General features: G+C 44.1%; 1 protein-coding gene across 1 annotated transcript in view; it reads right to left on the bottom strand.

Moving 5' to 3' along the window:
* Positions 1 to 8,463: 8,463 nt before the first annotated feature.
* The window catches only part of TXLNB (taxilin beta), a 36,469-nt gene continuing 30,178 nt past the window's right edge, over positions 8,464 to 14,754 (bottom strand). The window contains exons 8-10 of the mRNA XM_065631244.1: positions 13,609 to 13,701; positions 12,804 to 12,899; positions 8,464 to 11,673 (exon numbers count right to left, since the gene is read on the bottom strand). Coding sequence (XP_065487316.1) covers positions 10,858 to 11,673; positions 12,804 to 12,899; positions 13,609 to 13,701 — 1,005 coding nt within the window. The 3' untranslated portion in view covers positions 8,464 to 10,857. The remainder of the gene's footprint in view (positions 11,674 to 12,803; positions 12,900 to 13,608; positions 13,702 to 14,754) is intronic.

Below are 14,754 nucleotides of genomic sequence, written 5' to 3' on the forward strand. Positions count from 1 at the left end.
AAATCTAGAGCTGCCTGATGCTTTTTCACCAGACTGGTTAGGAAATGATCACACCAGCTGGTATGCTGGCAAAACTGGTGAGGGCTTAAGCTGTGGTGGATTTCATGGCAATGTACCAGGAAGACTGAGGGCTGAATGGCGAGTGGTGGCTACTTTGCTTGGATTGCAACAGTGCAAGTGGGCAGGGAACTCACTGCTGCAGTTAGGCATGTACATAGGCTCTCTTGTCAGGAAATAGGGGCGTCCCATGTCACCTCAACAAAAGATGAGCTGAGGGAGCTGGTTTGTTCACCTGGAGAAGGCTCAGAGGGAATGAACTGTCATCTTCAACTAATAATGGGAGGCTATGGAGAAGAAAGTGGTGCAAGGTGGCAAGGTGAGAGGCCAAGGGCACGGGCTGCACCAAGGAGTAGTAGGCAGAAGGAAAAATAGTTCACTGTGGAGGTCATCAAACATGGGAAGAAGTACCCAGAGATGGGCAATCTCTGTCCTTGGAAATATTCAAAACTGACAGGAACTGAGCAACCTGATGTAACTTCGAAATAGTCCTGCTTCCCTTAGGAAGGGGAGGTGACCTCTAGAGGTCCCTACCAACATAAAATATTCTATAATTATAATTTTTATGGCATTTTGCATTACATAAAAGCAATTAATCTTACTGAGAAGTAAATGTTGATATGCAAGCCTGCACTCAAAATAACTCACAACCATGTTCACTATCCCGATTTTACATGCAGGAAGATGAGGCAGAAAGATCATTCATTTGTCTGAGACACAGGGTCCCAAGAGCAGGGATTATAATGCAAAAATTGCAGTGGTATCAGGCGCGCACCTGGTGTCCGCATTGTATGTCTCCCCCTGCCAGATGGCAGTGCCGATGGGATTTCCCAGGGCTCAGCAAGGATCCCAGCCCCTCCCCGGGGGAGAAGGGCACCAAGTGGAACGGTGACGTTGCTGTGTGTCCCTGCAGCTGTGGTGTTACAAAGCTTACACCATTAAAATGCCTTACTACAGCTCTGCAGGTCTATGTGCTTTATAGCTGTAATAGAACACGCTACGTCATGCGACATGTTACATTAATATATAATTAAGATGTTAGTATGGTAAATGTTAATTCACCAGTGACTGCAGGTGAAGCTGTGTTCCATCAAGAATCTCTGTTGACGTGTATAGTAGAGACACAGAAACAGATAATAGCAAACATAATAGACTGAAGATGTGGAAGGCCTGGCTTGGTTAATGGCAGCCACTGTTCTGCACACACAAGGTAAATGTGATGTTTTACAGAAGTTCAGTCTTCTTGATGGGGAGCCAGCTGAACCTATTGTGTTGTTGTGTACCTTGCTTGTAAATTCTGGTTATTTTAATCTATATTTTAAAGTGTTGTGAGTGTATGTAATGGTACAGAAAATGCCAGGTGAAGAGGAATGGGTTGATCTAGGCAGGTGCAGAGAACTGCTGCTGAGTAAGACATCGCTTGTGGTGGCAGGTACATCTCTTCCTGACCCCATGTCAAGCTGCTGTTTCTGTTGTTAAGGCTTTTCTGAACAGCCTTTCTAGCTGTACAGAAGAGTACCAGTCAAAAGTGTCATTTTGTGCAATGGTTTGGCACTGTAGCAAAGGTCTAGACCAGGGGTGTCAAACTCATTTTCACCGGGGGCCACATCAGCCTCGTGGTTGCCTTCAAATGGCCAAATGTAATTTTAGGGCTGTATAAATGTACAGCAAGTAAATTTGAAGCACAAACTTAAACCAAAACTGTCTCCAGTCGATGTAATTCAAATGCGACCCTGAATTTCAGGAGGTAACATTGCATTACCAACCCAAAAAAAAGGCTGCTTCTAATAAAAATGACATGGCCTACACTGTTCTTTTCCTTTCTTCAAAACAAATGCCTCATTTGCATTACGTTCAGCCTCCAGTGTAACAGAAAGATGAGTCTTGTGTTTTGGGATGCTGTGGTCTGTAGGCATTGATTTAATAACATTTTGTAGTACAATAGGCAAAGCAAGAAAGAAACTCAGTACATTCATGTTGCTGAGGGAATTTTCCAGTTAGGATCTACCAGAATGACTGGGAGCACGGAAATGATCCTTGAAATGTGAGCAACCTTGTTGCTGGCACATGACCTGTTCTTGCATGTGAGAACCAATTATGTCCGTAAGGAAACACCAGAGCTTTCATTGTCTTTGTGAGCAGAACATGCAACGCATAGTTCCAAATGGTGGAGCTGGTCATTATTGTTGTGTGTTGGGTACTGTGTCTTCCCCATCTTTTGTGTAGAGGGTCAGACTGAGATTTAAAATACAACTTTTCAAATTCTGTTTTCAGTTCAGGAGTTTTCTGCTAAAATAGTCAATGGAAAGGCTACTATTAACTCTGAAAGCAGCATTATGCTCCAGAGTTAACATCCAAATAAAATGAATGGGTTCTCGTCACGCAGCTGTGTATTTGTCTCTCTGCTGTGTGGATTCCTTTATGAGCAAAGGATGGATGAGGTTCAATTAGCAGTTATTGTGACCAGAATTCAGGTCATAGTTTTATGAGATGCTGTCACAAAAAACCACCACAACTGGATCACTGCAGTGTGCTGAGTTTAAATTAGCTCTTCTTGGTGGTGGGGAGGGGATATTTTTAATCTGGATCATCTGAGTGACCCAGCTCAAGTGCAGCGAGTGCAGAGTGTGGGTGGGAGTGATGCCTCGAACGAGGGGATGGGGGAAGAAGCTGTAAGTCATGTTACTGCTCAAGCTGGCATTTTATTTTTAATTCTGTGAAAACTGGTGGAAACACCCAGGAAGAGATAGCTGAGTAACGTGATGAATAGGACAACTTGACTCTCCCTCTGGGATGTGCTTGAGGTTTTTTCTGTGTATGATTGCTGTGACACTGGAGGTGTTCAGCTTGCGACTTTGTTTCTCAGAAACTGAACTAGCTGGCAGTTTGTAGGCTGAAGCTTTCTGGTGTGAGCCGTGGGGCACTGGGACCACCTAAACTGAGAAAACAAGAATTCCAGAAAACCAACAAATCTCAGTGAATGCTGATTTTAAAAAAGCTATTGCTTTTTTTGTTCTTGTTTTCAGTAATACTCTCCAAAGGGATGGATGGAAAAGGGGACTGAGCATCACAGTGCTCAACTTCAATGCTGCTGATACCTGGCAAATCATGGAACGGTATAGCTAGGAGGCATCTTGAAAAGTTCCCTGTCTAGATGAGGTCTGGCATGGTCCATGTGCCCAAGTTGCACAAGCCAGCTCTTCCAGCCCTGTTACCATTTTGGTAAGGTGCCCAGCCCTGTGTCCACAGCACACCTGGCTGAGCTGGCACATGGTGATGTGACCTCAGTGGCCTCTCCAGTCCTCTAGTGCCTAGACCATAACCCTTTCTTTAAGGGGTCCACGGTGTTGTAAAGTATACCTTTTCCCTCTGGTAAAGTGCACCTTTTCCCTCTGGGCTGCAAAGGCAGATGCTGCCACAGCTTGCCATTCAAGGTAGCTTTTTTAGCTTAGAAAACTGCCCACCTTTGCAAACTAGAAGTGATGTGAAATAAGAGGGATCTGCCAGAGGAGCTTTTAATGGCCTGAGTGTCACTGATGTGTGGGGGCACATGGATGAACAAAAGCCCTTGGCTCCTCTCAGCTTCCACACTGAGTGAAGCACTAGAACCCCAACCTCATAGGAAGCCAGTTTTAGGAGACACACCAGCAAAAAATTAGATTTTATTTTGCAGGGTTGGTTTCTGCCGGATTAAACCCCAAATCAGCCCACAACTATGTCAGAGGGGTGCCAGCACCCAAGCAGGAGATGAGGACATGACGCCCAGCACAAGTGGAGAGAGGAGGACTCCGTAGATGGTAGCTAGTCTTTAAAAGCATACAAATTTCCCTGCTGTTCACAGCAGTCATCCGTCTAGCCCTGTATTCTGTCTCCAGCTGTGACAATCAGCAGATTGGCCTTCAGGTAGTGCTGCAATTAACTAGTAAGTGAGCAGGATTTTGGGACACCTGGGCTGACTTAGTAGGTTACTGCTGCCAGAAGGACTTTTCCCACTTCATCTGTCGGCACTGTAACATGCTGGAAAATAACCATTTTTTCCTTAGTAGGAGTACTTTTCTGTTGGGCTAGTGAGTTAGATCTGTCCATCAGCGAGCCTGGCAAGCCCAGGTGCAGAGGAGGATCTGCAGAGCCGTAAGCTGGTGAGAGGAGCAGGACCTCCACCATCGTGGAGACAGAGAGCTGCTGTTGCAGCCGCTCGAACAGTATTGTCAGCCCTGACCTAGATCTCGTGTGAAATGAAACCTGAATCTAATAATATTTTGTTCTATTTTTAACAAGGACTATCCAGCAAGCTGTAGCAAGCAGAATGGGTTTAGACCCGTCCTTGAGTGGGAGAAGTGTGAGAAAGAGCGAAGAGCTGCAGGAAGTGGGTGAAGAAATGGTACTCTGCCTTTCATCCTTTCTGAGGAGAGGATGGGAGCTGGAGCACTGCGGCACTTGGTGTTTGGATGAGCTGGAAAAGTGAAAGCTGTGGCCACTTGTGGTCAATAAAGATTGCGTTTTTGGCACTTTTCCTAAAAGTAGCTTAATGAAATGCAATGTGTTGGCCAAATTCTAATTGAGTAAATCCACTCTGTCTCTCTCAGGGCCCCTGAAGTATGGCTGGGTAAAATGTTTGCTTCATAGGAACAGAGGACTTGCTAATGGCCCAATAGTTCAGGCCCTTGGATGGGAATCTCATCGGACATCAATGGGGGGTGCCCAGCTGGCTCCAAAGGAGCAACTCTGATTTACACCTGCAAAGAGCTGGGACCTTTACTTCCACTGATGGCAGCACCAGAATTATCAGGGTGAGGTAGAAAAAATATAAGCAATCAGGGAATAAACTGGTCTTTGAGAAGGTTTCTTCTATTACCACACAGTTGGTGATTGGATTCTGCTCTGCAGGTTTATACTTACTGAGTGCTTCTGCCTTGACTTTCTGTATTTCTGCTGTGTATTGCTGTTTCATTACAACCCAGAGCAGGTGATCCTCACCCCAAAGTGAAGTCATAAGTCATTCTGTAACATTTATAGCTTGAAAAGCATCTTGGGATCCTCTGAATTCACTCTCTATGGTGTATTTTGATAATCAGTGTGTAAAATGATTCATGCAAATAAGAGGGCTTCCTGAACATCCCATCTTCCCCCTCTGACCTTTTTTTTTTTGGAAAAAAGGGAATATTCTACTAAACCAAAATTTATTTTCTTGATTAGTGAACATGAGATAGTTTCTTCATCACTTCTTTTTTTTTTGTGCTAAGCATAGATTGTTTTGCTAAAGCTGCCTTTCTTTTGGATTTGATTGCAAGTATTTCATCTGCACCTCAAACCTGAAGCCTACTAACTTTGTCAGAGACAGACTTGCACTTAAGCCTCTCCCTTTTTTTTTTTAAAGCATAAAAATATTTTCAATGGGAAAAACAGAGAAAGTAACCTCAAATCAGAGATGTGTGGGGAAAAAAAAAAAAGCCAGGATCCAAATACAAGGAAATGTAAAGCTTTTTCTTAGTCTTGCAGTCAGGGCTGTAAGCAGCTGTGGCAGGCAGGGAGGTTGATGTGGTTGTTTCCTCCTTATGGGACATCCTGATGGGACAGAGAGCACAAGCCTCATTAGGCAACATGAATGAGTGTATATGCATGCCTTGGTCGCATCCTCAGGGTAAAGCCAGGACTGCCCCAGTATGGATGCATGATTTCAGTTGCTCTGTCTGGGCATGCTTACATTATGTGGCTCCCTTGAGTACGGGCAAAGAGCAAAGAGCATTCCCTTTAGACCTTTGTCCTTATATATGTAATGTAGATATTGAAAAATACACTGTTCTGGGCTTATTTGTGAACCATTACCTCTTGGCTCTTCACATGCCCTTTCTTTTAGACCATCTTCAAATAGGAGCGTGGAAGCTACTTTGCTGATGTAGAGAATTGCTCACAAATGGCATATGCTCTGGCATCTTTCTTTGCCACCCCTTTCCCAAGGCCAGGACTGAAATGTAAGAACGAACCTCTGCTGCTCCTTGCCGTGCCTGTGGAGGGGGAGCTGGCCCGTCATTTACTCAGCCATCTGCGGCCCATGAGCAATTACCGCTTGACTCGCTGTGTTGGGTCAAGTGTGATGAGTAGCGGGGGCTGTGGGGTGATGGGAGCTGTCAGTCATGTGAAACTGTGAGCCAGGGGGGACTGTGGATGTTGACATTTCTGGGTTTCCCTGGGGTTTGAGCACTGGCCCAGCACTGTCCTGCCACAGCCACCACCATCGTCTCCTCCTGCATCTTTGAAAGCGATGTGATAAATCTTTTCTAAGTAGAAAGAACAGCATTGCACAGTAGTGAATGATGCTAGTGCAAAAAATTCAGGGGTTGGGGAGCCCAGTAGTGCAGCAAACACCCTTTCCCCGTATCTGCCCTTCCCTGTCCTCCCAACTCCTTTGTCCAGCTTGCATGGGCTGCATTACTGGGCAGGCTGACTTGAGGGCAGGGTTGTCTCTATTCCTTACGTTTGCCCCAAGGCTCAGTAAAGGTCATGGGTGAACATTAGTATGGATGGCCATGCATAGGTAGTGTGTGGGCCCAGAAGAGGAATGGGTCCTGCTGCCGTTTCCTAATAAACTAATAAGAAAAGTCTAAATTCAACACTGATGAGCTCAGTGATGTTCATTGCAAGGAGAGAGGGGCGGTGTGAATCCAGAGATGACTGCCTGTGTGGTTGATTGCAATCTGAATTTAAAATTTCACTAGGTTTTACCATATGTCACTGTTCTGGGTCACTTGCAGAATTGCTGCAGTTCTGTCATCTGGATTGTGTATTCCATGCCTGCGTCTACTTCTGTTCAGTTTTGTGGGGAAAGTTCAGCTAAAACAGATCAGCTGTTTTTTACTAATCTCTCATCAGCAAGATTTATCATTACTGTGGTTGGCCATCATCGGTGAGATGGTCATGTTAGCATCTTGAATGTGATTTTAGCTGTCATCATGAAAATCCCCTCACATTTGGATAAACTCTGGATTATTGAAAAATGTTGTGTTTTACCTGTTCAGCAGGGGTACTGTTGTATTTTTTGAGGTGACAAATGTCAGACATGCAGAAAGGGAAAATATTTTCGTTCTTTCTTTGCAGCTTTTGCAAATAAAGGCTTGTTGCTGGTTTGGAAGCAGTGCAGCAATGGATGATTTTAGTAACGAGGATATGGCTACCATCACTACCTTTTCTTACTCCCCAGTCTGTGCCTGTGTGAAAAAAAGCAAGACTGAAGGAGGCACACGCCAGGATTAAACAGGACTGGCAGTATCAGTAGGAGAATGATGATAAGGATGAACAGCAGGGAAGAGACGTCTCACTGCTGCCCACTGCCTCCAAATGATCACAGGAGTGTGGTGGGTTTCTGTGTCGTGAGTGCAGACATACCTGAAGGAAGTGCAGCAAGCTGATGTGCAGACTGCAATCCCAAAGGCTTTTCACAAGGACACTGCTACCATGCAGAGACAGTTTTGTATTGGGTACCAGCAAAAGAAGAGAGCAAGAGGAGGCCAGCAATTAATGTTGAAGAAGAATGAGAGAAAGTAGGTTAACACACAGAAATCTGAAGGGGCAATTGTGGCTTAAACTGCCAGTCTAATGCAATGGATGACGAACAGATGCCTGGTTATATTTTTTTAGCTTTTCTGCCTCTACTGAGGGTGCTCCAGTCTCCCACAGCTCTGTAGGCCATGAGATTAGACATAAACCATCCCCATGGTTTGACTCTAAATATTCTATTCAGTCAGATATCTGGCTGGGATCAGCCAAAATTTTCCCTACATTTTTTTCTCCCATCTCTTGCAAACATGTGAGGCCGAATCCTGGAACTAAAAGGGTCGCTTTTCTGTGCTTTCAAAGTTATATGTATGCACTAAGAACGAGGAGAAAACTGCTGGGATAAAATGCAGTTGGTAGATGCTGTGGAAGAAGAGAAGCAGCAAGTATGTGGGTAGAAACTCATGGAGTAGTAGGTATTTCAAGTATGTAAGTGCAGTTTTAGATGCAAGAATTAAAAGGGTGAAAATGAGGAAGGTAGAAGAGAGTGGGAGCAATTTTCCGAGAAGGCCGGGTAATTATTCATGGGGGATGATGCTGTAAGAATCAATCATGACTATGTAGGAAGTTTTCATCTGTAGGATCCTCATCTCCCTGCTTGCTGAAGTTGGAAGGTATGAGGCAACAATGATATAATTGAAGACGTGACCATATGATTGTGCAAAATGGAACCAAGTTGAAGTTGCAAGGCCATGTCGACCATTATTATTATGTCATTGAAAATTCGAATGAATAAAAAGACTTCAACAAGGTGTTCCAGGGGCCTACTTGAAGAAAAAGAAGGTGGTTTCATGCAGGTAGGTACTAAAATGGGAACAGAATCAAACGACACCAAGAAAGGAAAAAGAACATTAATGGGTATATAAATTGTATTAATTTAAAGCCACCCTAACCACAAACAAAACTTGTACTTGTAATGGAAACTATATTTCTACAGACTTAAGTCAATGGAAACTAAAAAAAGAGTAAATCAGGTGAGTACAATGTTTTATCTTACAATATGGATTTGTTATAGGTTAACATTTTCACAGGCACATAGCTGGCTTGGTTTTCAGAGATGGCCATTCACTTAGGCCTTTGAATCTGAATATTTGATGGGATTCATTGTGCCTAATTTAGATACCTAATAACAGACATTTTAAATTTAAGCTTGTTGTCTTAGGCTGGCTCTAGAATCAGTGAAATGACATCTTCAGAGAGAAAGTATTTTCTTCTCTCTTGGATGTTAGTCTAACCATGAGATGACTTGTCCTCAAAAGATGCCTGTTCTTCTCCACTGCTTATAAAAGGAGCTTAAGGTAACTAAGACTTGAATGATCTACTTTCAGGTGATTAAAGACATTAAATAAATCCTGTCAGTCTTGGTACCTAACATAGAGCATCCAAATTTGAAAACTGTAGCCATAATAGCTCCTTGAAAGGCAATACCAAAACAACCTGTTGCAAATCACACTGTATACTCCAGCAGTTACCTCTAGAGAAGGCTGAACCAAGCGGTGCAGACACAGACACACTTAACCCGGGTGCGGACCATGTTGGCTGTAAGCAAAGATTCAAACCCCACTTTTGGAGAGTGGCGTGCTGGAAGGACTCTCTGACTGCAGTCTCCCATAATCTGCCAAAGATGGCACCTCTTCTCTTGGTTCACCGTTATTTCAACTCTGGCTCGACTGAATCACTTTGTCTTGGAGGCTTCTTGGGATTTGTCTATAAATGTAGGTTTCTTTGATTGTAACATTTCCCTTTCCAGCCTCTGGACATCGTGTTTAATAGCCCTTTTCAAATTCTTGAGCTGTTCAGGTCAGACTCCAAAAGGCCTGGACTGAATTTGGAGGAAGGGGATGAGAAACAAGAAATGTGCCAACAGGATTTTTAAAATTTTCTTTCAAATAACCTTACTCTCCTTGCTTGAGACCATACAGCTGTCTGGGTAGGTGCCCTCTCTTGCTCCCTTCCTTCTTCATCTCTGTTCTTGGTGCCAGAATCAAGCAGTTTCTTTCATGGTGTCTACATTATTGAGCAATGGTGTGTTGGCAGGCAGGTGGGAAGAGCTGGTTAGACAAGAGAGGGGATGAGAATGTAGCCAGTCCCTGAAGGTGCCTGTGAGAGGGACTCCCGCTTTCCCAGTACCTATTTGCTTCTGGGCTATTTACTTGTGCTGAACTCTAGCGAATGGGGTAACAGGCGAGTGTGCTCACCCTTCTCCTGGGACCATCAGCACCTGGGCCAGGAGGAAGCTGTGGTGAAGAGGCTTATGTGGCTGTGAATCGGAGAGATATCACCATCAAGAGGTGTGATCTCAGGGATATCTTCTGGAATACATCCTGGTACCTTCTAACATAGCTCCACTCTGCTTTCTGTTCCTGGTCTACAAGCTGGGATCTGCAACTGAATTTTGAACTTCTGACCTCATTTGTGAGCTGAAAACAGCCATGAGACCCTGTTGGGCTCGTGATCCCAAACAGTGTGACAAACTAGCAGGTTACTCTTGGGTGCAGAAAGAGGGTTGTGACCCCTACCTTGGGAATGGTCATCAGTTTGGAAAGTGCTGTTGTTTTCAGCCATTTTATAAGGAATCCAGAAAAAATCTTCTCCCCTCCCCTGTAGTTCTATTGAACACAAAACCTCTTTTAGAACACTAAGCAGAAAAGACCGATTCGAGGTAAGCCTAAGAGCTCATGGGTGTTCAAGCCACAGTGCTGAGTGGTAGTTTACTCATACAAAAATCACCTTTTGTTATTGCACCTCTTTGGATATAGCTGACTACATTGATGGTTTCACTATTTTACTTTGTCATTACAGATGACTTTCACCTCATTTATTAAAATCACTATGTGTCCAAGTAGGCCATCTTTTATGCAACATCACAGCAAATAGATACAATTAGTTATGAGTCTTCAAATACATGTGTGTGAATTGCAATGATTTTTGAAACATGAAACTTCAACACTTTAAAATTATTTTGCTGAATGAGATGACTCATTATGCCTGAGAAAAAAGATCCTGTAATTTCATTGTATTTTCCTGTCATTAAGAAAATACTATGCTTCAAGCAGATGAAGGATAGCAAAATTTGCAGACCCGTTATTACTGGATAGTGGTAGAAAAGAGAAGTGCATTATATTTGCCTGCAGACATGAGTGTGTTTGAGCACCCACTTTTTGTTTCTTTAAAAAAAAAAAGTATCAATTTAGAGGATGAAGTAGGGCTGTGGTTTACAGAAGACAAGCCTGGATACACCAAGTGTCTTCAATCCACTGCTTCCATGTCTGTGTCCCCTACTTGCTCTGCCAGCTGACCTTGGACAGACCGCTCCACTGGGTCATCCACACATTCTGCAGCTTTTGGTGCACTTTTTGTGGGTACTGGCATATTTCCAGGGGGAGTGAGCATGTTTTGTGTGGGTGTTAGCACGTTTTCAGGGGTTGCTGGCATGCTTTCAGTGGGGTTTGGCATATTCCCAGGGGGTACTGACATGCTCTGGGGAGGTATTGGGGCACTTTCTGTGGGTGTTGGCACCCTTTCTGGGAGCGGGGACATGCTTTCGGTGGGCTTTGGCACATTCTCGGTAGGTGTTGTCATATTTTCAGTGGGCACTTGTGTGCTTCTGGTGGGCGCTGGCATGTGTTCGGTGGGCGCTGGTGCGCTCGTGCTGGGTGGCTCACAGCTATTCCCGGCCTCTGGCCGTGGGGTCAGAGGAGAAGGGAGCTCTGACTCCAGGACAGCATTGCATGTTTGAGTGTCACAGGTCTCTGGGTTGCTGCTGTCGCTTGGGAGGGATTCTTCCACCTTGTGGGACACCCTGAAAGCTTCCGCCAGCTCCTTCAGCATCCTCTTGTCAGCAGTGTGCAGCTCAATGCTCGCCTGCTCGGAGGAGGAAGGGCTCGTATCAGCCTCATCTTCTTCTTCTTCTAAGATGCCATTTCCATTCATCTCCTCAGGGAACTGTGCTTGCTTTATTTTTTTGTACAATTCATTCCTCTCTTCTTGCAGAGCCCGGCAAAGGTTCTCTAGCCTCTGGATTTTCAGCACAAAGCACTCATATTCCTTGGACCTCATGGCTTTCTGTGGTCAAAGACACCAGACAAAAGTGCAGACTGAGTTTGGGTGCATGCAATTCTTTGGTAGAACTGGCAATTAGGGAACAATTTGAGATCTAGGCAGCCCTCACAGGATTCTGCCAGGTAGCTGGCTTTCACCAATTGCTCTACAATAGCTCTGGTCTTTTGTACTGAAACTTCAAAAGGAAATTCATCCCTGTTACTGTAGTGTATTAGCATTCTCCATACAGATTCAGATCAATTTCACCCAAAAATATTTGCTGGAATACCTGTTGATGATATGTAGAGATGGAAAAACATAGTGGATGTTCATACAGATAAGCAGCTAAAAGACTACTGGGACTTCTGGTGGGTGTGGGTGTGAATTTCAGGGAAAACAAGCTGTATTATATTTTTTGTTTAGTTTGCTTCTAAGTTCTGTGAGAAAAGCCCGAGTTGGAACATTTTCTTGCCTCTGCACCCAGTGAGGAATCAAGAAATACAGAAACCCATAGAAATAGCAATAGCACAGAGCTACAAAGCTAACCAGAAAGACCTGGTCCAAAGTCAGTAGAAGTTTGGGGTGAAACTTCAGGCAGCCTCTTGTCTTACTTGAATGAGTTCCAACATGCTTATGAATTTCCTCTGTAATGCCCTTGTGACTGCATATTTAAAACTATGGTGAGCTACCGTACTTGCTTTCAGCTCTTAACAGTTTGCCCACACAGGAAGCTAACAAAAAGAGTGAATTTAAAGTTCATTAGCTAGAGCACATTAATTCCCTGGGTGGATGCTCCATGCAGAAAGAAAGTAGCGTGAAGTGAACCAATGACAATTTGCTTCTATATGAGAACGTTAACAATCACACATTTTTAGAGCACTTAAAATTCACAGTTACATAACTCAGTTTCTCATGGACATAATGAATGTCTGCACAATTTGGAAGCCCCAGCAGTTGGGATTTTTGTCCTTTGTTTTTTTTTTTTTTTTTAAAAGACATCTAATTATCAAGGCAGCTTGAAAAAAAAACCAAAACACCCTTAGATTCAAGAACAAATTTTTCATTGACTTTTGGAAGTTTCAGGTCACCTCATCTCCTAGTTAAGGCTTTACATGGAGGAAGAGGTGCATCCTGAGACAAAAAATACCACTCACCTCTTCAATCATGTCCAATAATGCTCTGTTACAGTTCTCAAACCTGGATTTCCATGTAGCAGTATCCTTTTCCAGCTTCTTCATTTTCTTTGTCATCTATGGAAGCAGGAGGAAAAGCTGAATCACAACAGGAATTCCACTCTACAGATTAAATTAGGGCAGCCCTTTTATTTAGGTCTTTGGCTGTACTCATAACGCTGCTACTAGCAGCTGTAGTGGCTGTGCTAAGTAATAATTTATGTTAAGGGATACATTTAGTTTTAAGTAGCTGCCATATAAATTTCAGCCTCTAGTCTGTAGTCCTAAAGCAAGACCAATCGATTACATGTTTAAAAGTACGGCAAACTCCCGGAATACAAACTATCACAAAAACAAAAGCCAAAGAAGAAGTGACATTATTCTGTTTGTCTTTTTACAAATACTGCAGTGCTGTATTGCTGGGAAGCTAAAGAAGGGTTTGTATCTTCTGAGCCGGCACTGCCAAGGAAGTTCCCGCTGGATTAGGCACCTCTATACCACCTCCAACACGCACCACTAGCTGTATGGCACCACCTTTCCCTTTGGGTTTCTGCAGGCTGAACTCTGTGTGGGTCATTAGAGGTTGCCTGGATCAGAGCACCAGGATTTTAGGCCCTGGTGTCAGAGCAGAACATTGTTTATTATGACAGTGGGTGTTTTTGGTTTCCAGTTCCCATTCATTACAGGAAATAAGTGTGCCAGTTACAAGGAAACAGTCCCTTGGGCTTAATGGCGTGAAGGTGTTGGTGGGCTTCAGCACAGAGTTCAGGTAAGAGCTGCTACTCACTTTCTCCATCTCCTGTTTGAATGTGGCAAACACTTCATTGCTTTTGGTCAATGTTTTCTGAAATTCTTCAAACCTTTCAGAGTATAGGGTGATCTGTATTTAAAACCAAAACAAAACAGTAATTTCAGAGCCTCCAGGACAGTGAACTACTTTGGTAGAAGATAATAAAATAAGCATTATGTTTGGACATGGAAATTAGCTCTGTTTGGAGACCACAAAGCACAAACATCAGGGAACTGAAACTCTCTGCATCTTTTTAAAGTTGCAAACTATTATGATTTCTCTGTTGCAGAAAGGTAAACTGAGGTAGAACAGAAAGTCTCAGGCCAGTGATTTTAAAAAGACCTAGGAATCGTAGGTGCCCTGTTCTCCTGAATGCTGCAGCTATGGTGTCTCCACATGGGGTACCCAGAAGCAAAATCATTTCCTAGAAGCTGACACTTCTGAAAACATTTCTCTTGGTAACTGTGGAGACTTCAAAAGGGCAGCATTAAAGTCTGCAAAGACTTCCAGTCCATGCCTTTTCTCACAAGCCCTGTATACTTCTTTCCTCCTAGGATGACCTAGAGAATGGAAAATGATAATGTGATCCCTGGGTCATCTCCATGGGCAGGGACTATCCTGAGCTGGTCCAGCCACTGATGCTGTGCAGGCCCAGGCAGAAGGATTAACTTAAGGTGAGAGTCAGAGTGGTCAGAGCTGTGCCTGGGCTCTAAGCCTTGCTTCAACACACAGACACCGCCAAACTCCAACTTTAAGCTGAGGGAGGAAGCTGTGGCAGGCTTTAGTGGAGGATTTCAGTACAGAACCTGGCTGCCCAGCTGTTTACCTGCCTTCTTGACTACCAAACAAGACAGGCTGGGAGCTGGGTGCTACCCTGACTATGCTGCTTCTGACATCTGAGCAAGCTGGGGGAGAGGCATCCCCACATCACACTGCAGCCAGTTTCCCCTTTTCTGTCTTTCCAATCCCCACTCAGTGGCCCAGGCTGTGGGCAGGAGCTTGCACCAGGTAGCACTACATGTGCTTGACTGGGCTCCACGATTGAAGCGTCACTGCTCCCTTCCCCTCTTATCTGGCACACGGGGTAACCCCACCAACCGAGTGACACCCACCTTTTGCTTCATGCCACTGTGATCCTGCACT

Source organism: Caloenas nicobarica, chromosome 3, assembly GCF_036013445.1.
Source record: "Caloenas nicobarica isolate bCalNic1 chromosome 3, bCalNic1.hap1, whole genome shotgun sequence".
Classification (NCBI taxonomy): domain Eukaryota; kingdom Metazoa; phylum Chordata; class Aves; order Columbiformes; family Columbidae; genus Caloenas; species Caloenas nicobarica.